The 17,300-nt window shown below is 33.2% G+C and overlaps 1 protein-coding gene across 2 annotated transcripts in view; it reads left to right on the top strand.

Annotated features, from left to right (window-relative positions):
• Positions 1-10,045, top strand: part of CAMTA1 (calmodulin binding transcription activator 1) — a 181,446-nt gene extending 171,401 nt beyond the window's left edge. For both annotated transcript variants that reach the window (XM_053690379.1, XM_053690380.1), the window contains exon 14: positions 6,283-10,045. In XM_053690379.1, the coding sequence (XP_053546354.1) occupies positions 6,283-6,346 (64 nt within the window). In that variant the 3' untranslated portion in view covers positions 6,347-10,045. The remainder of the gene's footprint in view (positions 1-6,282) is intronic.
• Positions 10,046-17,300: the final 7,255 nt, after the last annotated feature.

The following is a 17,300-nucleotide window of genomic DNA, read 5'->3' as shown; positions in this document are numbered from 1 at the left end:
TATACTGTAACTAGAACACATATGGGGTTTATATTGTAACTAGAACACCTATGGGATTTATACTGTAACTAGAACACATATGGGGTTTATATTGTAACTAGAACACCTATGGGATTTATATTGTAACTAGAACACCTATGGGATTTATACTATAGAACAAATATGGGATGTATACTGTAACTAGAACACCTATGGGATTTATATTGTAACTAGAACACTGATGGAATTTATACTGCAAGTAGAACACCTATGGAATTTATACTGTAAGTAGAACACCTATGAAATTTATACTGTAAATAGAAAACCTATGGGATTTATACTGTAAGTAGAACACCTATGGGATTTATACTGTAAGTAGAACACCTATGGGATTTATACTGTGACTAAAAACACCTATGGGATTTATACTGTAGCTAGAACACCTATGGGATTTATAATGTAGAATATCTATGGGATTTATACTGTAGAACACCTATGGGATTTATACTGTAACTAGAACATCTATGGGATTTATATTGTAACTAGAACAGCTATGGGGTTTATATTGTAACTAGAACATCTATGGGATTTATATTGTAACTAGAACACCTATGGGGTTTATACTATAGAACACCCATGGGATGTATACTGTAACTAGAACACCTATGGGATTTATACTATAGAACACCTATGGGATGTATACTGTAACTAGAACACCTATGGGATTTATACTGTAGCTAGAACACCTATGGGATTTATACTGTAACTAGAACACATATGGGGTTTATATTGTAACTAGAACACCTATGGGATTTATACTGTAACTAGAACACATATGGGGTTTATATTGTAACTAGAACACCTATGGGATTTATATTGTAACTAGAACACCTATGGGATTTATACTATAGAACACATATGGGATGTATATTGTAACTAGAACACCTATGGAATTTATACTGTAACTAGTACATCTATGGGATTCATACTATAACTAGAACATCTATGGGATTTATACTGTAACTATAACATCTATGGGATTTATATTATAACTAGAACACCTATGAGATTTATACTATAACACCTATAAGATTTATACTGTAACTAGAACACATGGGATATATATTACAACTAGAACACCAATGAGATTTATACTGTAACCAGAACACCTATAGGATTTATAATGTAACTAGAACACCTATGGGATTTATACTGTAACTAGAACACCTATGCGATTTATACTGTAGAACACCTATGGGATTTATACTGTAACTAGAACACTTATGGGATTTATACTGTAACTAGAACACCTATGAGATTTATAATATAACTAGAACACCTATAAGATTTATACTCTAACTAGAACACATGGGATATATATTACAACTATAACACCAATGAGATTTATACTGTAACCAGAACACCTTTAGGATTTATACTGTAACTAGAACACCTATGGGATTTATACTGTAACTAGAACACCTATGGGATTTATACTGTAACCAGAACACATATTGGATTTATACTGTAACTAGAACACCTATGGGATTTAAACTGTAACTAGAACATCTATGGGAATTATACTGCAAAAAGAACACCTATGGAATGTATACTGTAAGTAGAACACCTATGGGATTTATACTGTAAGTAGAACACCTATGGGATTTATACTGTAGAACACCTATAGGATTTATACTGTGACTAAAAACTCTGATGGGATTTATACTGTAGCTAGAACACCCATGGGATTTATACTGTAACTAGAACATCTATGAGATTTATATTGTAATTAGAACACCTATGGGGTTTATATTGTAACTGAACACCTATGGGATTTATATTGTAACTAGAACACCTATGGGATTTATACTGTAACTAGAACATCTATGGGATTTATATTGTAACTATATTGTAACTAGAACACCTATGGGGTTTATATTGTAACTGAACACCTATGTGATTTATATTGAGAGAGGGAGGCCAGTTAGTAAGTTGTTACAGTAGTCAAGTCGGGAAATTACCAGGGAGTGGATGAGCTGTTTGGTAGTTTCAGCACTCAGAAACGGGCGAATTTTGGAGATATTGCGTAGGTGGTTGCGGCAGGATGAAGAGAGCAGTTGGATGTGGGGAATGAAGGACACATATGGAATTTATACTATAACTAGAACACCTATGGGATTATAGTGTAGAACACCTATGGGATTTATACTGTAACTAGAACAGCTATGGGATTTATACTGTAACTAGAACACCTATAAGATTTATACTGTAACTAGAACACATGGGATATATATTACAACTAGAACACCAATGAGATTTATACTGTAACCAGAACACCTATAGGATTTATAATGTAACTAGAACACCTATGGGATTTATACTGTAACTAGAACACCTATGGGATTTATACTATAATTAAAACACCTATGGGATTTATACTGTAACCAGAACACCTATAGGATTTATACTATAACTAGAACACCTATGGGATTTAAACTGTAACTAGAACACCTATGAGAATTATACTGCAAGTAGAACACCTATGGAATTTATACTGTAAGTAGAACACCTATGGGATTTGTACTGTAAGTAGAACATCTATGAGAGTTATACTGTAAGTAGAACACCTATGGGATTTATACTATAACTAGAACACCTATGGGATTCATACTGTAACTAGAACACCTATGGGATTTATACTATAACTAAAACACCTATGGGATTTATACTATAACTAGAACACCTATGGGATTTATACTATAACTAGAACATCTATGGGATTTATACTATAACTAGAACATCTATGGGATTTATACTGTCTGTAACTAGAATACCTATGGGAATTATACTGTAACTAAGACATATATGGGACTTATACTGTAACTAGATCATCTATGGCATTTATACTATAACTAGAACACCTATGGGATTAATACTGTAACTAGATCATCTATGGGATTTATACTGTAGAACACCTATTGGATTTAAACTGTAACTAGAACACATTTGTGATTTATACTGTAACTAGAACTATGAAATGTAAGCAATTAATATAAAAGATTTGAATAAACATGAAAGTAAAAATTAAACATTCATGGTTCAGATTAGAGAATGCAATTTTATGAGACTTTTTAATGTACTTATATTAAAGGGACACTGTAACCAAAAATTTTCTTTCGTGATTCAGATTGAGCATGAAATTTTAAGCAACTTTCTAATTTACTCCTATTATCAAATTTTCTTCATTCTCTTGGTATCTTTATTTGAAATGCAAGAATGTAAGTTTAGATGCCGGCCCATTTTTGGTGAACAACCTGGGTTGTCCTTGCTGATTGGTGGATAAATTCATCCACCAATAAAAAAGTGCTGTCCATAGTACTGAAACCAAAAAAAAGCTTAGATGCCTTCTTTTTCAAATAATGATAGCAAGAGAACGAAGAAAAATTGATAATAGGAGTAAATTAGAAAGTTGCTTAAAATTGCATGCTCTTTCTGAATTACAAAAGAAAAAAAATGGGTACAGTGTCCCTTTAAGTTTACTGTGTTTTCTTAGTATCCTTTGTTAAAAACATATTTTGGCAGGCTCAGGAGCAGCAATGCACTACTTAGAGCTAGATGTTAATTGGTGGCTACACACATATGCCTGTTGTCATTGGCTCACCAGATCTGTTTAGCTAGCTCACACTAATGCATTGCTGCTCAGGAGCTGACTTTAGCTGTGTGTTAAACTTATTTGCAGGGGTTAAACATGTGGCTATGTGTAAGTAATAGTGATATCATAAATTGCTCCAACACAATAGAGCATTTTTCTTTTATGTCCCTTTCCTAGGCAGCCGGATCATTTTCTCCCTTGTTTTCAATAAAAAAGAACTTTCAGTTTTTTGCTTTTTGTTTGATAAATACAATCCCTGGTGTGCTATTGTTAACACCTACTGTATATTTGGTACAAAGCGAACAACGTCACATATTTTTTGTTCTTAAAATCTTAAAGTAATATTAAACTTATTTTATATGCATAGTATATATAATAAATTAAGCACTGCATTGCAACTAGTATGCGTACAAATAAATGTTTTACAAATGTATGAAATCGTCATTTTGTTGAGAGAAAAAAACATTGATGTGTTTCAAAAATTTTCTTTTGTGATTCAGACAGAGCCTACAATTTAAAAAAAAGTTTCAATTTGACTTCAGTTATCAAATTTGCTTTGCACCCATGGTAATTCCTTGTTTAAGAGATTCCCAGGTGGGTGTCTGGAGCACTATATGACAGGAAATAATGCTGCCAAATAGATAACATTTGTGCAAAACTGCTGTCATATAGTGCTGCAGACACGTGCATATTCCTCAGTTCACGTCCCTGTTTTTCAACAAAAGATACCAAAATAACAAAGCTAATTTGATAATGGAAGTATATTAGAAAGTTGTTTCAAATTGTATACTCTATCTGAATCATAAAAGAACAAATGTGTGTTTCGTATCCCTTTAAATGATTTCCTTCACTGATTGAGCAATCACTGTGTAGCATGCAATAGACTTCTCAGTTCTACATTATGTTCTCTAACTTCTATGGGTCAGGGAAGAATATTTTTATTAAATACTCAGAGGTAATATAAATGAAAAAAACTATAAAATACATTATTAAAGTACACTGTATTATTTTTTTTTACTATACATGATTTAACATTTTCTGGGAGATTTCATTTCAAATGTAATATCTTTTTAAAGGATTATTAAATTCATTTTTTTTGTTGCATCTAAAAGAGGGTATTTTAAAATATGTTACAGGTTTGTTGTTTTTTAAACATGGATATTACTATGCTAAGGAAAGAAAATACTTTGTATGTTTCCAAGCCAATAAAGTAGTGGAAGTTAAGCTTATCAGCCAGTGAGCAACCGGTCCTTAGGGTCTAATTGCACACAAATATGCAGTTCTTCTTATCTTAAAAATAAACAGCTTTAACCTAACTTTTTCTTCTTGCAAAAATATTTTTTTACATGTTTTATTTGTGGTTAAAGCGGCTGTGTACAACTACAGTAGCAGTTACAACTAACATGTTTTGATTTTTCCTCCTGTACCTGCAGATGTCTTCAAAGTCCTTCTATTATTTTACTCCTTACAAGTATCGGTTAGTGAAGCTCTGCATCTTCACACTGGGTGTCACTATCTTGGAGCTTGTTATTTTACTTTTAAACTGTGCAAAAAACTGCAAAAATGTAACTCTTCTGCTCTGTATTATGTGAGCTAAACTGAAGTGAAAGGTACATCTGTCAAAAAGCCGGTAAAATCACAGATCTGTGAACGTGCACGGATCCTATCACAAGATGTAACAATACACAAGCTTTAAGATGACTGCTGCTATCACAGGATGCAACAATACGTGAGCTGCAAGATGGCTGCTTCTGTCACATGATGCAACAATACGCATGCTACAAGATGGCTGCTCCTGTCACATGATGCAACAATACGCATGCTACAAGATGGCTGCTCCTGTCACAGGATGCAACAATACGTGAGCTACGAGATGGCGGCGCTCATTATAAAATGCAGAGCTTTACCAACTTTCTGTAATGAGATAAAATAAGAGAACGGCTTTAAAGAGAGATGCAGGTACAGGAAGGAAAAACACAAATTATGATTTACCAGATAATTTCCTTTCCTTCGATACGGCATGGTGAGTAGTAATAATTGTGCTATTGTAGTTGTACCCAGCAGTTTAATGTCCCTTTAAAGGGACAATAAAGTCATAATTAGACATTCATGATTTAGTCAGAACATACCATTTCAAACGACTTTACAATTTACTTCTATTATTTAATTTGCTTCCTTCTCTTGTTATCCTTTGCTGAACAGTTTATCTAGGAAATCTCAGGAGCAGCAAAGAACCTAGGTTCTTGCTGCTGATTGGTGGCTGCATATATATATACCAATTTTCATTGGCTCACCCATGTGTTACGTTAGAAACCAGTAGTGCATTACTGCTCTTTCAACAAATGATACCAAGAGAAGCAAATTTGATAATAGAAATAAACTGGAAAATTGTTTAAAATTGTATGTTCTACCTAAATCATTAAAGAAAAGTTTGGGGTTTCATGTACCTTTAACTATAGCACAAATAAGTTATATGTTGATGCTAGCTGATTTACATAAATTAACAATCTCTCTTTTATCCCAATAAATAACCACTAGTGGATTTAAAAAGTATGCATGCTATCAAATCTATATTTGCAGAATAATACATTTTTTCCTTCTTTTTTTTATATAATTATATAAATTAAAAACTTTTTTGGTTTCTTTTTCAGAGTGAAAGAATTGAAAAAGGCCAAGGAACTTGAACGTATACAACAACATCCCTTAGCAATGTGACAGCGCTTTTTGGACTGTTTTCATTTTCTGTTTTTAGCAGAGACATGCAACAAAATATTAATAATAAATAATAAAAAAAAAAAAGCTGCCGTTTTCGAGAGAGAATATGCAGAATTTTAACAGTAATCTTTTGGTCATTGCATTTGCACTTTCATGAACAACTTTTGCTTTGTTCAGCAAGAAATCTTGGAATTTACTCTTCTGTTGAATCATGGGAAACAAAATGGCGCCGGGAGTAGTTTGAAAGTAGCTCCAATATCTGAGGTGGGAGCTGTGTGATTCACATAGGGCTGAATTCAAACAACGTGTGGAACTGTACAAATATTATACCAAAAAAAAAAAATTATTGAGGAAAGGTGGAAATGCACAAGCAACATATGAATGCTAAACCCTGAGTTGTCAGTCATGAAGGGGCCCATTGAACATGTAACATCATGAAGAAATGGAGGGTTTGGATCGTACCTTGAAAACCTATCTATGCTTTTATCTTCAATTGTGTATTTTACAGATATCTCCAGTGCTGAAATGATAAATTTCATTCATGCCATATGCAGTGTATATTCATATATTAATAGATATCTAAACCTTTAGAAGATGACTAAAAAAAAAAAGTGTTTAATACGCCTGCAAATCGTCCTAGGCCAGTCATTTCCATGTGTGCCATTTTATGTATTTTAGGAAATGTTGAATATGATCACTTGAAGAACATACAAATATTAATCTAAAAATATCTTCTTTACTGATACAATTTCTTTAAAAATATTCTGATGCAGAACAAATTCCCCAGTAATGAGTAATGTCTACGGAAGTATCTATGCATATGTACATTTTAGTGTCAAGGTTTAGAATCCACTGTGTGAATGTTTTCAAACACAGAAGCAGTAAAACTAAGGAAAATGGCATTTAAAAAATATTAGTATTTTTCAAGAATCAGTTTAAGTTCAATTACACATAAAATATACTTAGCTTATGAAAAGTATTGCGTACTGTATAATCATTATTATGCACTGTATACTAAGTATTCTGATACACTTTGAGTATATTAACAGCATAAACCACTGCCCCGTCCTTTATTAGGGATTATTAAGAGTGAATTTAAGGTGTTCGACTCTAGTAGCATTATTGAAGTCTATAAAATCGAAAGCTATAGATGACTAGATGTCTGTGCTTTTTCTTATGATTAAATGGCACATTAAAAATTGTATCTTGAAGATATAAAACATAACCGTCAAGATGGCTTGGCTCTAAAATTTATTTTTTCACTTTCCCCTAATATTTCTTTGTCATTAATAATTTATTAATCATGAGTGTATTCTTGTAGTTCTTAGCTTCAGTGTCTATAATCATAGCTAACCAAAATATTTAACCCAAAAGGGTTGTTGCATTTACCTTGCCTGAACATTTGGTCACCTATGAATCAATATGGTGCTGCGTGCTGGCCAGTTAATAGTATATTTGGGCTATCTCATCACAAAACTGAGCAAATGTATATAGAAGATAGTAAATGAAAGTAAAAGAATATTCTTGAATAAAATATTTTATTTGGATGCGGGTCAATAACTTGGCTGGAGACAATTAATATTTGTATAGTTTGTTGGAATTTAATAGGAAAAGTGTGGGTGTATTGTTTGTACATAATGTATATATTAAAAAAAAAAGAGATATGTGCATGAAATTAAGAACACAAAAGAAATGAAACAGCGAAGCATTAGTGGCTATGGTCTGTAAAATTTAAACAAAAACTTTATTTCACTATAAAGGTACTTTATTTTAAATGCTTTTTAGAAAAGCATTTGCTAAAGCATGATTAAACTGCAAAAAAAAAAAAAGAAAAAAAAGGAAAAAAAAGAGCTACTGTATTTAGACTTAGGATAAAAAAAAGCTGAGTAACATTACTAAAACGATATGTTTACATTTGATTTTTTGGCTACCAAAAATTATTTCATTTGACTTTTCTTTGCCAATGGTGCCAAGTAATGTGAATGCTATATTGCTTAAAAAATTAAGTTATAATTGCAAAAACAGATTATTCATTACAAAAGAATAATATATATCTTAACATCATACACTCACTCCAGTACAAAAAAATGTAGAATGACATTGAATAGAAAATAAAAATAATAATAATAAAAAAAATCAAATAGTCTGAGAGTATAGTCTGAGAGTAGAAAATGTTTCACATTTTCATATCTGTTTGCTGGAAGGCAGAACATGTAATATATTAAATGCACACACAAATTTAAATGTAAAAGGTGGTCTTGTAGGGACCTCATGATATATAGTTATTTCCACACAGAAACAAGCCAAAGTGATTGGATAATTTGAATAAAAAGGTAAACGGATTTGTGTGGTACAGTATTAGCAGTTGTAGGCGCTAATTTGATTATATTTCGTTTGCTGATTGACAAACGGTAGAGAGGATGGTACTGTTTAAGGCTGATTAGCCTTTTTTTTCCCTACTGAAGCAGTTTTTACTGTATACTTTTTTATACCAAGAAGTAAATTGTAAAGCTTACACAATGTGCATATGTAAGAAACTTTTAACCAGGTTGTTAAAGATGAAGGTTTGAAAATGAAGCTCAAAATAAATACTGAGGTCAGTACTCTTGTTGTCTTTTTTTAAAACTGTTCATTTCCTTTCACATGATATGTACAGATAGGAAGAGAACACTGATGTATATGTTATATACTGCTCATCGGATCACGCACAACGCACCATTATGAATAGTCTGTACATTTAAATACTAGTTATATACTGCTCTTTTTTGATGGAACATTGACTGTTCCAAGAAGAATGTATTTTATTATGTATTCATGAGGAGTAGAAAGTTAAACTTATCAAACGCCTTTTTAAAAATAAATGACACTGTTCTTATGTATTAACATTAGGAAAAAAAAAACTTTTGGAATTTTGTTAACTGCAAATGTAAATTTATATTCCATTTTTTCATGAAGAATGTACCTATTTCTCACACTTGCAAGAGTACTGGTCTCAGAATTAATTATGTTTCCTCTGTATATTTGTACTAAAGGTTTATGTTGTGCAGTATGTTGATATGTTATCAGATTCAGTAACATGCAGGGCCTTTCCAAGTTGCTGTACCAACTTCAAATAGCAGTCATGGAGCAAGTTAAAGTATATTCAATGCATTGAATTTTTCAGACAAATAACATCTGATAAAGCTAACTTCTTTTATAGAAATTTCCTTGGCTGTGAATCTTGGATATGAATGTAAGCAAACAGTTTACTTGGATGGGATTACGTGACATTTCCCAAGTGCCAGGAGTCTGTCATAAAATGTAACTGTTAAACTTATCCTGTCTTTCAGCATTTTATTTTTGCTTAAAATGTGAACATTAAAAAAAATAAAAAAATCATCTGTACTGTGTGAAAGAAATAAAGAATATAACGTGAATTCCCTACACGGTTGCACGCTTACAGCAGTTCCACACAGTAGTTGGCGCCAACGGGGGTTCCCTAGGCTTGCATGTAAAGCTAGTATAGATGTCTCTTTTTTGTAAGTTTTATTTTTGTAATTGTGCATGTAAAAACATCACTAAAATCAATGGATCTGTTGAAGAAATCAGCTGCTGGAATCATGCAAAATGTTTTGAATTTACCCTTAAAATATGGAAAATGTTTTCTGAATGCTTTATATTCTTGCTGCTGTAAAATAAAATGAATTAAATTTCCCCATATTCTGTGCGTTTTTCTATTCGTTATTAATTATTATTTGTTAGTTTGTTGCTAAATTGTAAGAATGTATTGTTTCTATGAGGTTACCAAGGATATACTATAGCAGGGGCAACAATCTTTGCGTTTTTATATAAAGGCTGATAAATACGCTCAAGGTAAGTGGGGGAAAAAGAAATACTAATGAATACACTATTAAATGGTAAAATAAAATGATAAATCGTATATATATAAAAAAAAACTCTGCAATATGCTTTCATTATTTATTTTGCCCCCTTTTCCTGTAATTCCATTGTGATCTTTTCCGTTCCTGTTAGAAATGGAAGCGCAGAACAATGTTATATTCCACACAACCATTGGCTGCACACTCTAGTGATCTATTTATAACTGTCCCTAATTGGCCACAGCAGAGAAAGTTACAACATGTCAGCTTTCATTGTTTTATAGAAATTAGAATGTAACACTTATTTTGTCAAAATTGAATCAACTAATGAAACTTTACAAAATACATCTACATGTTAATCTTTTCTTTGAATGCTTCACTCTATCCAGCATTTTAGTGTTTAATGTCCCTTTAACTTAACTGCCAGCCAGCCCGAGAACCACAGTACCTATGGTCAAGGCCGCCACTAGAAATCTTGGGGCCCCTTACTTAACCATTGATCAGCCCCCCTTCCCCTTGACATGCACAATTTTTGACCAAGTGACTATAATGTATGTGCAATTTATTCTTAAGTTTAGTCAAACTTGGAAATGTTGTAAAGGTAGTAACACACAAACACAGAAACACACAGACACATTTATACACTGAATCACACTCTCACACATAAGGATTTACATATAGACACTCTAGCAGACCCGCAAACAAACACACAATCTCAATCTCAGGTCAGAATGTCCTAAAAAGGAACAGACAATGGACACACACACAAACTCAAACACAAACTTGCACATACACCCAAGGTAACACCCACAGAGACATCCTCAGAAAACACACAAAGACATAAACATTCACAGACATCCACAGAAAACACACAAAGACATATATACACACCCTCACAGAGACATCCACAGAAAATGCACAAAGACAGACACACAAACCCTCACAGAGAGATCCACAGAAAAAATACAAACTTATAGAGACACCAACAAAAGCACAAAGACATAAACACAGACACCCACAGAAACTCTCAAAGGAGGTACAATTTCTGCACATTGCCATCCCCTAAATCAACAGTGTGTGACATGCATGATTAAAATAGAAGAAATTAAGAGATCACTTTTTAAAAAAAAAATCATATTTGTAAATGTGCAAACAAAAATACTTCTGTGAATTAAAAATTGTACATTATTGATCTGTCAGAATGGGTAGATGAAGAAAAGTACTTTTGAAAGGTTGACATATGTTTGGGGTTCCCCCCATTTTCCCCAACCAAGAGCACCACTTCAAATCTGGTGAACAAATGTTCCCATCTGTCAGCTGTACTTTTTGAAAATGCTGTACTCTATATGGTCATGGTGGAACCATAAGCTGTGGCTTTTAACCATTAAATCTGGTTAAATGCAGGATTTAGGCTTGTTTGTAGTTATTTCAAAATTAAGTCAGCTGTAGTGAAAACTGAACACTGTTAAGTTAACCTATCTCATTTCAAACACTGAGCAATCTTAGCCTGAGAGTATAACATTTTATGCAGATGTAAAAATCTTAGATAAATGCTTCCAGGCATCTGGAAATTCCTTGCATAAAGGGGCAGTAAACTGGAATGTAATTAAAATTGTTAGTATATTCTAGGTTACAATATCATTTATTATTATATCAACGGTAATCTCCAGTAAAATGTTGGAGTTCCTATCTCAGCAGTTGCCAACCAATTATAAGTGTATTTACGTAACAATATATTTATTAAAAATCAATATTTATTCTTTAATTCTTGATTAGTTATCTTTATAGACACATTGAATTATATTTATGTAAAAACTAGATTATGAATCAATTACAGCGCTTATTCTATTACAATTTTCTGTACAAAGCAGATCATAAAATATATCTTTAAAAATTAACCTTACTCACAATAAATTGCTCATTAAGATGCCACATAGGAAAATATCAGAACAGTCTATTATTAGCCAATAACTCTAATACTGAACTTATAACCATCAGAGAAATTGTATATTATTAACACAATAACCAATTTATATGCAATTTCTACGAGATTTCACAATAAGTAAGACTGACTTATAAATATAAAAGTACAAACTCTTTTCTAGCAAATAAAATTATTTAGCATCAATATGACTACATCTAAACTACGCAGGACTATGAATATAAACTTAAAATACCAGCTTCAATTAACTGCAGCAACAATGAATGTATTTGCTTTAAAATATTAAATTGTAACCATCGCCATACATTACTGCATAACCAGATAAGAGTTCTGCTTTTTCAGATTAATCCAGTTCACCATCATAAATATGAAAGGTATTTGAATTTTAGAGAATAAAAGGTTTAGGCCCAATGTTGCTTTCTGTAAACCAAGGCAGCAAGATAAGTCAGAGACTTAAAATTCAGCAGCATGACCATTTTTTACTCTGTATATCAGACTTACTCAAGTGACAAGGTCTACCTCTATTCTCTAATCATTAGTGAAAACTGGGATACGCCCCATTTGATGCTTGTCTCTGATATGCCCTTCGAAGCTGAACATTTCATTGGTTATTCAAGAAGGCATATGGTTATTTGATACTTCAATCCCCTCTGGTTGCAATTCTCGCATAAACCACCAGAGGGCAACATGAGCAGGAAAACTGCTTTGTTAGCAAAATACTATCATAACTAAATGTATCTTTAATACACTTACTATTTCCTGACATTAATGAATTATATGTTCAATATATATGGAATCATTTAATACTATTTACTCTGAGTACTACTAAACATGAGTATACTATTTATATGGCACTAAAAAGAATATTAAAACTTTCAGCATGGATCTAATTAATATTTTCTCAGTTTACAATTTCCATCTTAATATCACATACATACCTTGTGAGTGGCAGGCTGATTTAATTTCATATAGCTATATTTACATTTGATTATTATCCCATATTAATATAAATATTGCATATCTGTGGATATTATTTTAATATGTAGTGTATACGCTATATGATATGATTCAGGGCACATATTATATAGGCATTCATATATTAGTATCTACTAGTCATATCTGAAACCTAGTTTGTATATCAGATGCCTGGAAAACAAATTAATGTTATTTATTTTGAAATAAATTGGACATTTTAAATTGACCATATAGCTACTTACTCAATTCAGCAGATACTTATCTACTATGTTACTGCTAGGCATTTCTCTCAGATTCACAAATATACATTTATACAATACTAAGGTACACCATAACTGAAAATTTGACATAAGTTGTACTTTAAAATCTCAATTTTGATGCTTTTAACTTTCCCATATCACCAAGGGCATTTGGAGTGTCAATGTCTGGGGTTTCTGTATTTGGAATTTTGTGTGTGCCAATTTGCACTGAGTTAATAGATATTAAAGTGTTGGTCATCCTGGAAAGGTATCTTAAATTATAAACCTCTTGGCTGCTTATCTACAGGGGTTCTTGTGATCTAAGTAATACATTTCTTAGGCTACATTAATTTAGAGATTTCAATCTGGGAAGACTATACAACAATAATTCTTTAGAAATTACCTCTCTTCTGAGACCGTGATCAAAGGCTCTTGAAATGTGACATTATCTCTTATAGTTTGGGACAAATGTTTGTTCTTTAGAAGTCCTGTCTAGTGAAACTCTGAACAGCAGGAGGTTTGAGTAAACATACTTTCTTTCATGTGTACTGGGGACATGCCAGGTTTGTAATGTGTCTCTGACAACAGAAAGGGGGGGTCGACATCACCCAATTCAGTGTTGTCAACAATGTTGTATCTTGCAGCAATAAAATTAATATCAATAGCCTCCTATATGTATGAAATAATCAGTATGATATCTGTGCACATAGCTTCCAATGATATCTTACCTTTTATATGACAAAATATATATATAAATAAAAAAATCATATTTGCCAAAAGGGCACATACCATTTGTGTATTGAGGAGGAAACATTTCTGCATGGTTTTAAATATAGAATTTCTACAGCAGTATCAAATAATCATAAATACACTGCTGCATATTGCTAAAAACAACATATTTTTTATGGACCCCTGGCCCCACTACACAACTACTACCACACTGAAGTTACAATCTGAAATTGCACAAATAAATATAAAATATTTACTAAGTAAGTCCTACCTACTCTGCAAATGAAAGTTATCTGCCATCTGACTCTGGCACACACTGTACTAACTGAAGTGTCAAGTCTATCTCACACTGTGCATAGCGATTTAGTTCATACTCAGAAATCCGCTCAAATGCTAATGCTTTACTCCTCGTAATTATATTTTCCATGCTCAATAGCACTCTGCTGTAGCACCTTCTGGTGGCTGCCAAAATGTAATTTTTTTTTAATAATAGTTGTGCTTGCCTCATGGAACCCCCTGGCCCACTGGGCCCCTGACAGGAGTCACCCTATTCACCCCCTGATGGCGGACCTGCCTACAGTCATGCACCCTACTGTTTCCATCCCAACTGAAGACCACATAAACTCCACCCCCCAGCTACCCAGACTTCTTCCTGAGCCTCTTGTACAAACAGCTTAGCTGTTGGGAGGTACTATAGAAAGCCATAGCAAGGGAAAGCATAAGCCAAAGTAAGCAGGAGAAATAATCAGAACAAGGGAGAGAGAAAAACATCTAAAGGAGGGATCCTGGCCAAAAGAGAGAGCTTAAAGGGATATGAAACAGTGCTCTTTGAGTAAAAGCAAATCTGTCAAATCAAAGTAAACATGAAAAGAAAGATTGGGCCAGATTACAAGTGGTGCACTATTTAGTGCTTTCGCTCACGCGCAAACACAGCCAGAAGTAAACTTTTAACGCTTGTATTACAAGTTGAAAGTAAAATGTTTCAGGACTTCAGATATAGCGACCATTCTAACTTTTTCTACCCATAGACTTCAATAAAAAAAAAAAATTACATCTAAAAAAGTTAACTCCTCTGCATTGTATTCAAAAGTCAACAGGATATTGAATATATTTGTATTAAGAATTTTCAAGAACTCTTTCAACGATTCGCTTGTGCCCCTCCAAAGGAGGAATACATTGTCGACATAGCGTAGCCAAATTGAGACATATCTGTCGATCCATTCTTGGAGATCTCCAAATACCACCAAAATTTCCCACAGATCTAGATGGAGGCATGCATATGATGAGGCACAGATTGCCCCCATCGCTGTTCCTCTAATTTGTTTATGGAACTTCTGGTCGAATACAAAAACATTATTTGTTAAGACAAATTTCAAGAGTTCTAAAACAAACTCAGTATTTTTTTAAAGGGAGTACCTCTACTATCCAAAAAAAGTATTGCTGCTTTTAAACTAATCTTGTGAGGAATGGATAAATAAAGTCCCTGTACGTCAAAGGAGACCAGTATAGTGTCTTGTTCAACTTCTATTCCATCCAACTTTCTCAAAAGACTACTGGTATATTTTACAAATGAAGGCAGTGTAGTTAAGAATAGTTTTAGGAAAGTGTCTACATAGTTTCCCAGGTTCTCATTAACACTCCCTATCCCAGATAATATGGGCCGTCCTGGAGGGTCTCTCATATTTTTATGAAGTTTCGGGATGCAATAGAAAACTGGGACTTTGGGGAACTCAGTATATAGATATATAAATTCCTTATTGTCGATTAAACCCATCTTTTCTTACCTTATTTAGTAAATGAAGTAATTCTGCTTGTATCTTATGGAGGGGATTAATTGATAGAGGGAGATACTGATCTTTATTTCTAAACTATCTTTTAACCTCATTTACATAGTTTCTGTCATTCATGACAACCAGGTTTCCACCTCTGTCTGCCTGTTTTTTGATGATGCCAGACTTGTTCATTAGCTCATTTAAGGCTAATCTTTCCTCACATGTTAGGTTATCTTGTGTTATCTATTGAAAGATATTTTGTTGATTTCCTTCTCTACCTCTTTTACAAATAATTGTAATGCTGGCAAAAATTAAGATTTTCTTTTTAAACCAGAATGAACTTTTATGCTCACCTCAGGTAACCCATCTGTTTCGTTAGGTTGGCTTACAGATACTAATTCATTGGAAATTTCATTTTCCTCCGTACATGCAAGTTTGGATAGGCACTGCATTTATCACCAGTGTTTGTGATTAATAAATTAAAAATTATATGCTGAAATCCCTGTCTTGTGTGTAGTTACTAATTGAGTTTCTTCCATTTCATTCTCTTTTTACATATAATATAGAACAAACCGTAGTACGACTAATCATAGCAGCAGTGGTCATCCTAAAATGGCACCACAGACAGTGCGCTACTTGCACAATCTAGCTCTAAAAAATAGACTATAAAGTGCTTCAGACTTGGCTCAGGGGTAATAAATGGAAATTTGAGTTTCTGTGACAGCTTAGACAGTGCAAAAAACAATGCATAATGTCAACCTCTATAGATGACGTCCTTGGAAAAAAAACTTTGCTTCCTCTTCGACACAAAACTGTTAGACTAAACTTGGTTAAACAGCATTAAAAGAAGCCTGATGAATATTGGGAGCACATTCTTTAGTCATATAATACATTTGTTCGGCTCAGATGGGGTCCAGCATGTTTGGCTTGAACCTGGCCAGAATTATTACCGTGAATCCATAGTCCCAACAGTGAACCACAGAGATGGGAGTAGAATGATATGGGTGCAAAAGGTGTTGGGGAGATGACATCTATAGATGGTGCCATGTTTGCCTGTGGATATACCAAAATACTGGCTGACAAGATGACTCCCAGTCTCCAAAAGCTTGGCAAAAGAGGAATATTCCAGCATGATAACAATCCAAAGCACATTGCCAAAATCACAAAATAAATTCTAAAGCAGAAAAAAATGAAAACTATGACCTGACCAAGAATGTTGCCTGACTTCTATCCAATAGAACACCTTTGCGGTATTTTAAAGAGAAAAGTAAAGCAATACAATCCCTCCAGGGAAGAGCAGCTGAAAAAATTGTTTCTAGAGAACGGCAGGACATGTTTCCAGACTTTTGTGCAACACTGGTATCCTCCATGCCGAGGAGGATTGAGTATGTCATCAAAAATAAAGGTGGATACACAAAGTATTGATAAAATAAAAGATTT

This window comes from Bombina bombina, chromosome 8 (assembly GCF_027579735.1).
Source record: "Bombina bombina isolate aBomBom1 chromosome 8, aBomBom1.pri, whole genome shotgun sequence".
Classification (NCBI taxonomy): Eukaryota; Metazoa; Chordata; class Amphibia; order Anura; family Bombinatoridae; genus Bombina; species Bombina bombina.
The sequence above is the reverse complement of the archived record's forward strand: the minus strand, read 5'-3'. Positions and strand labels throughout refer to the sequence as shown.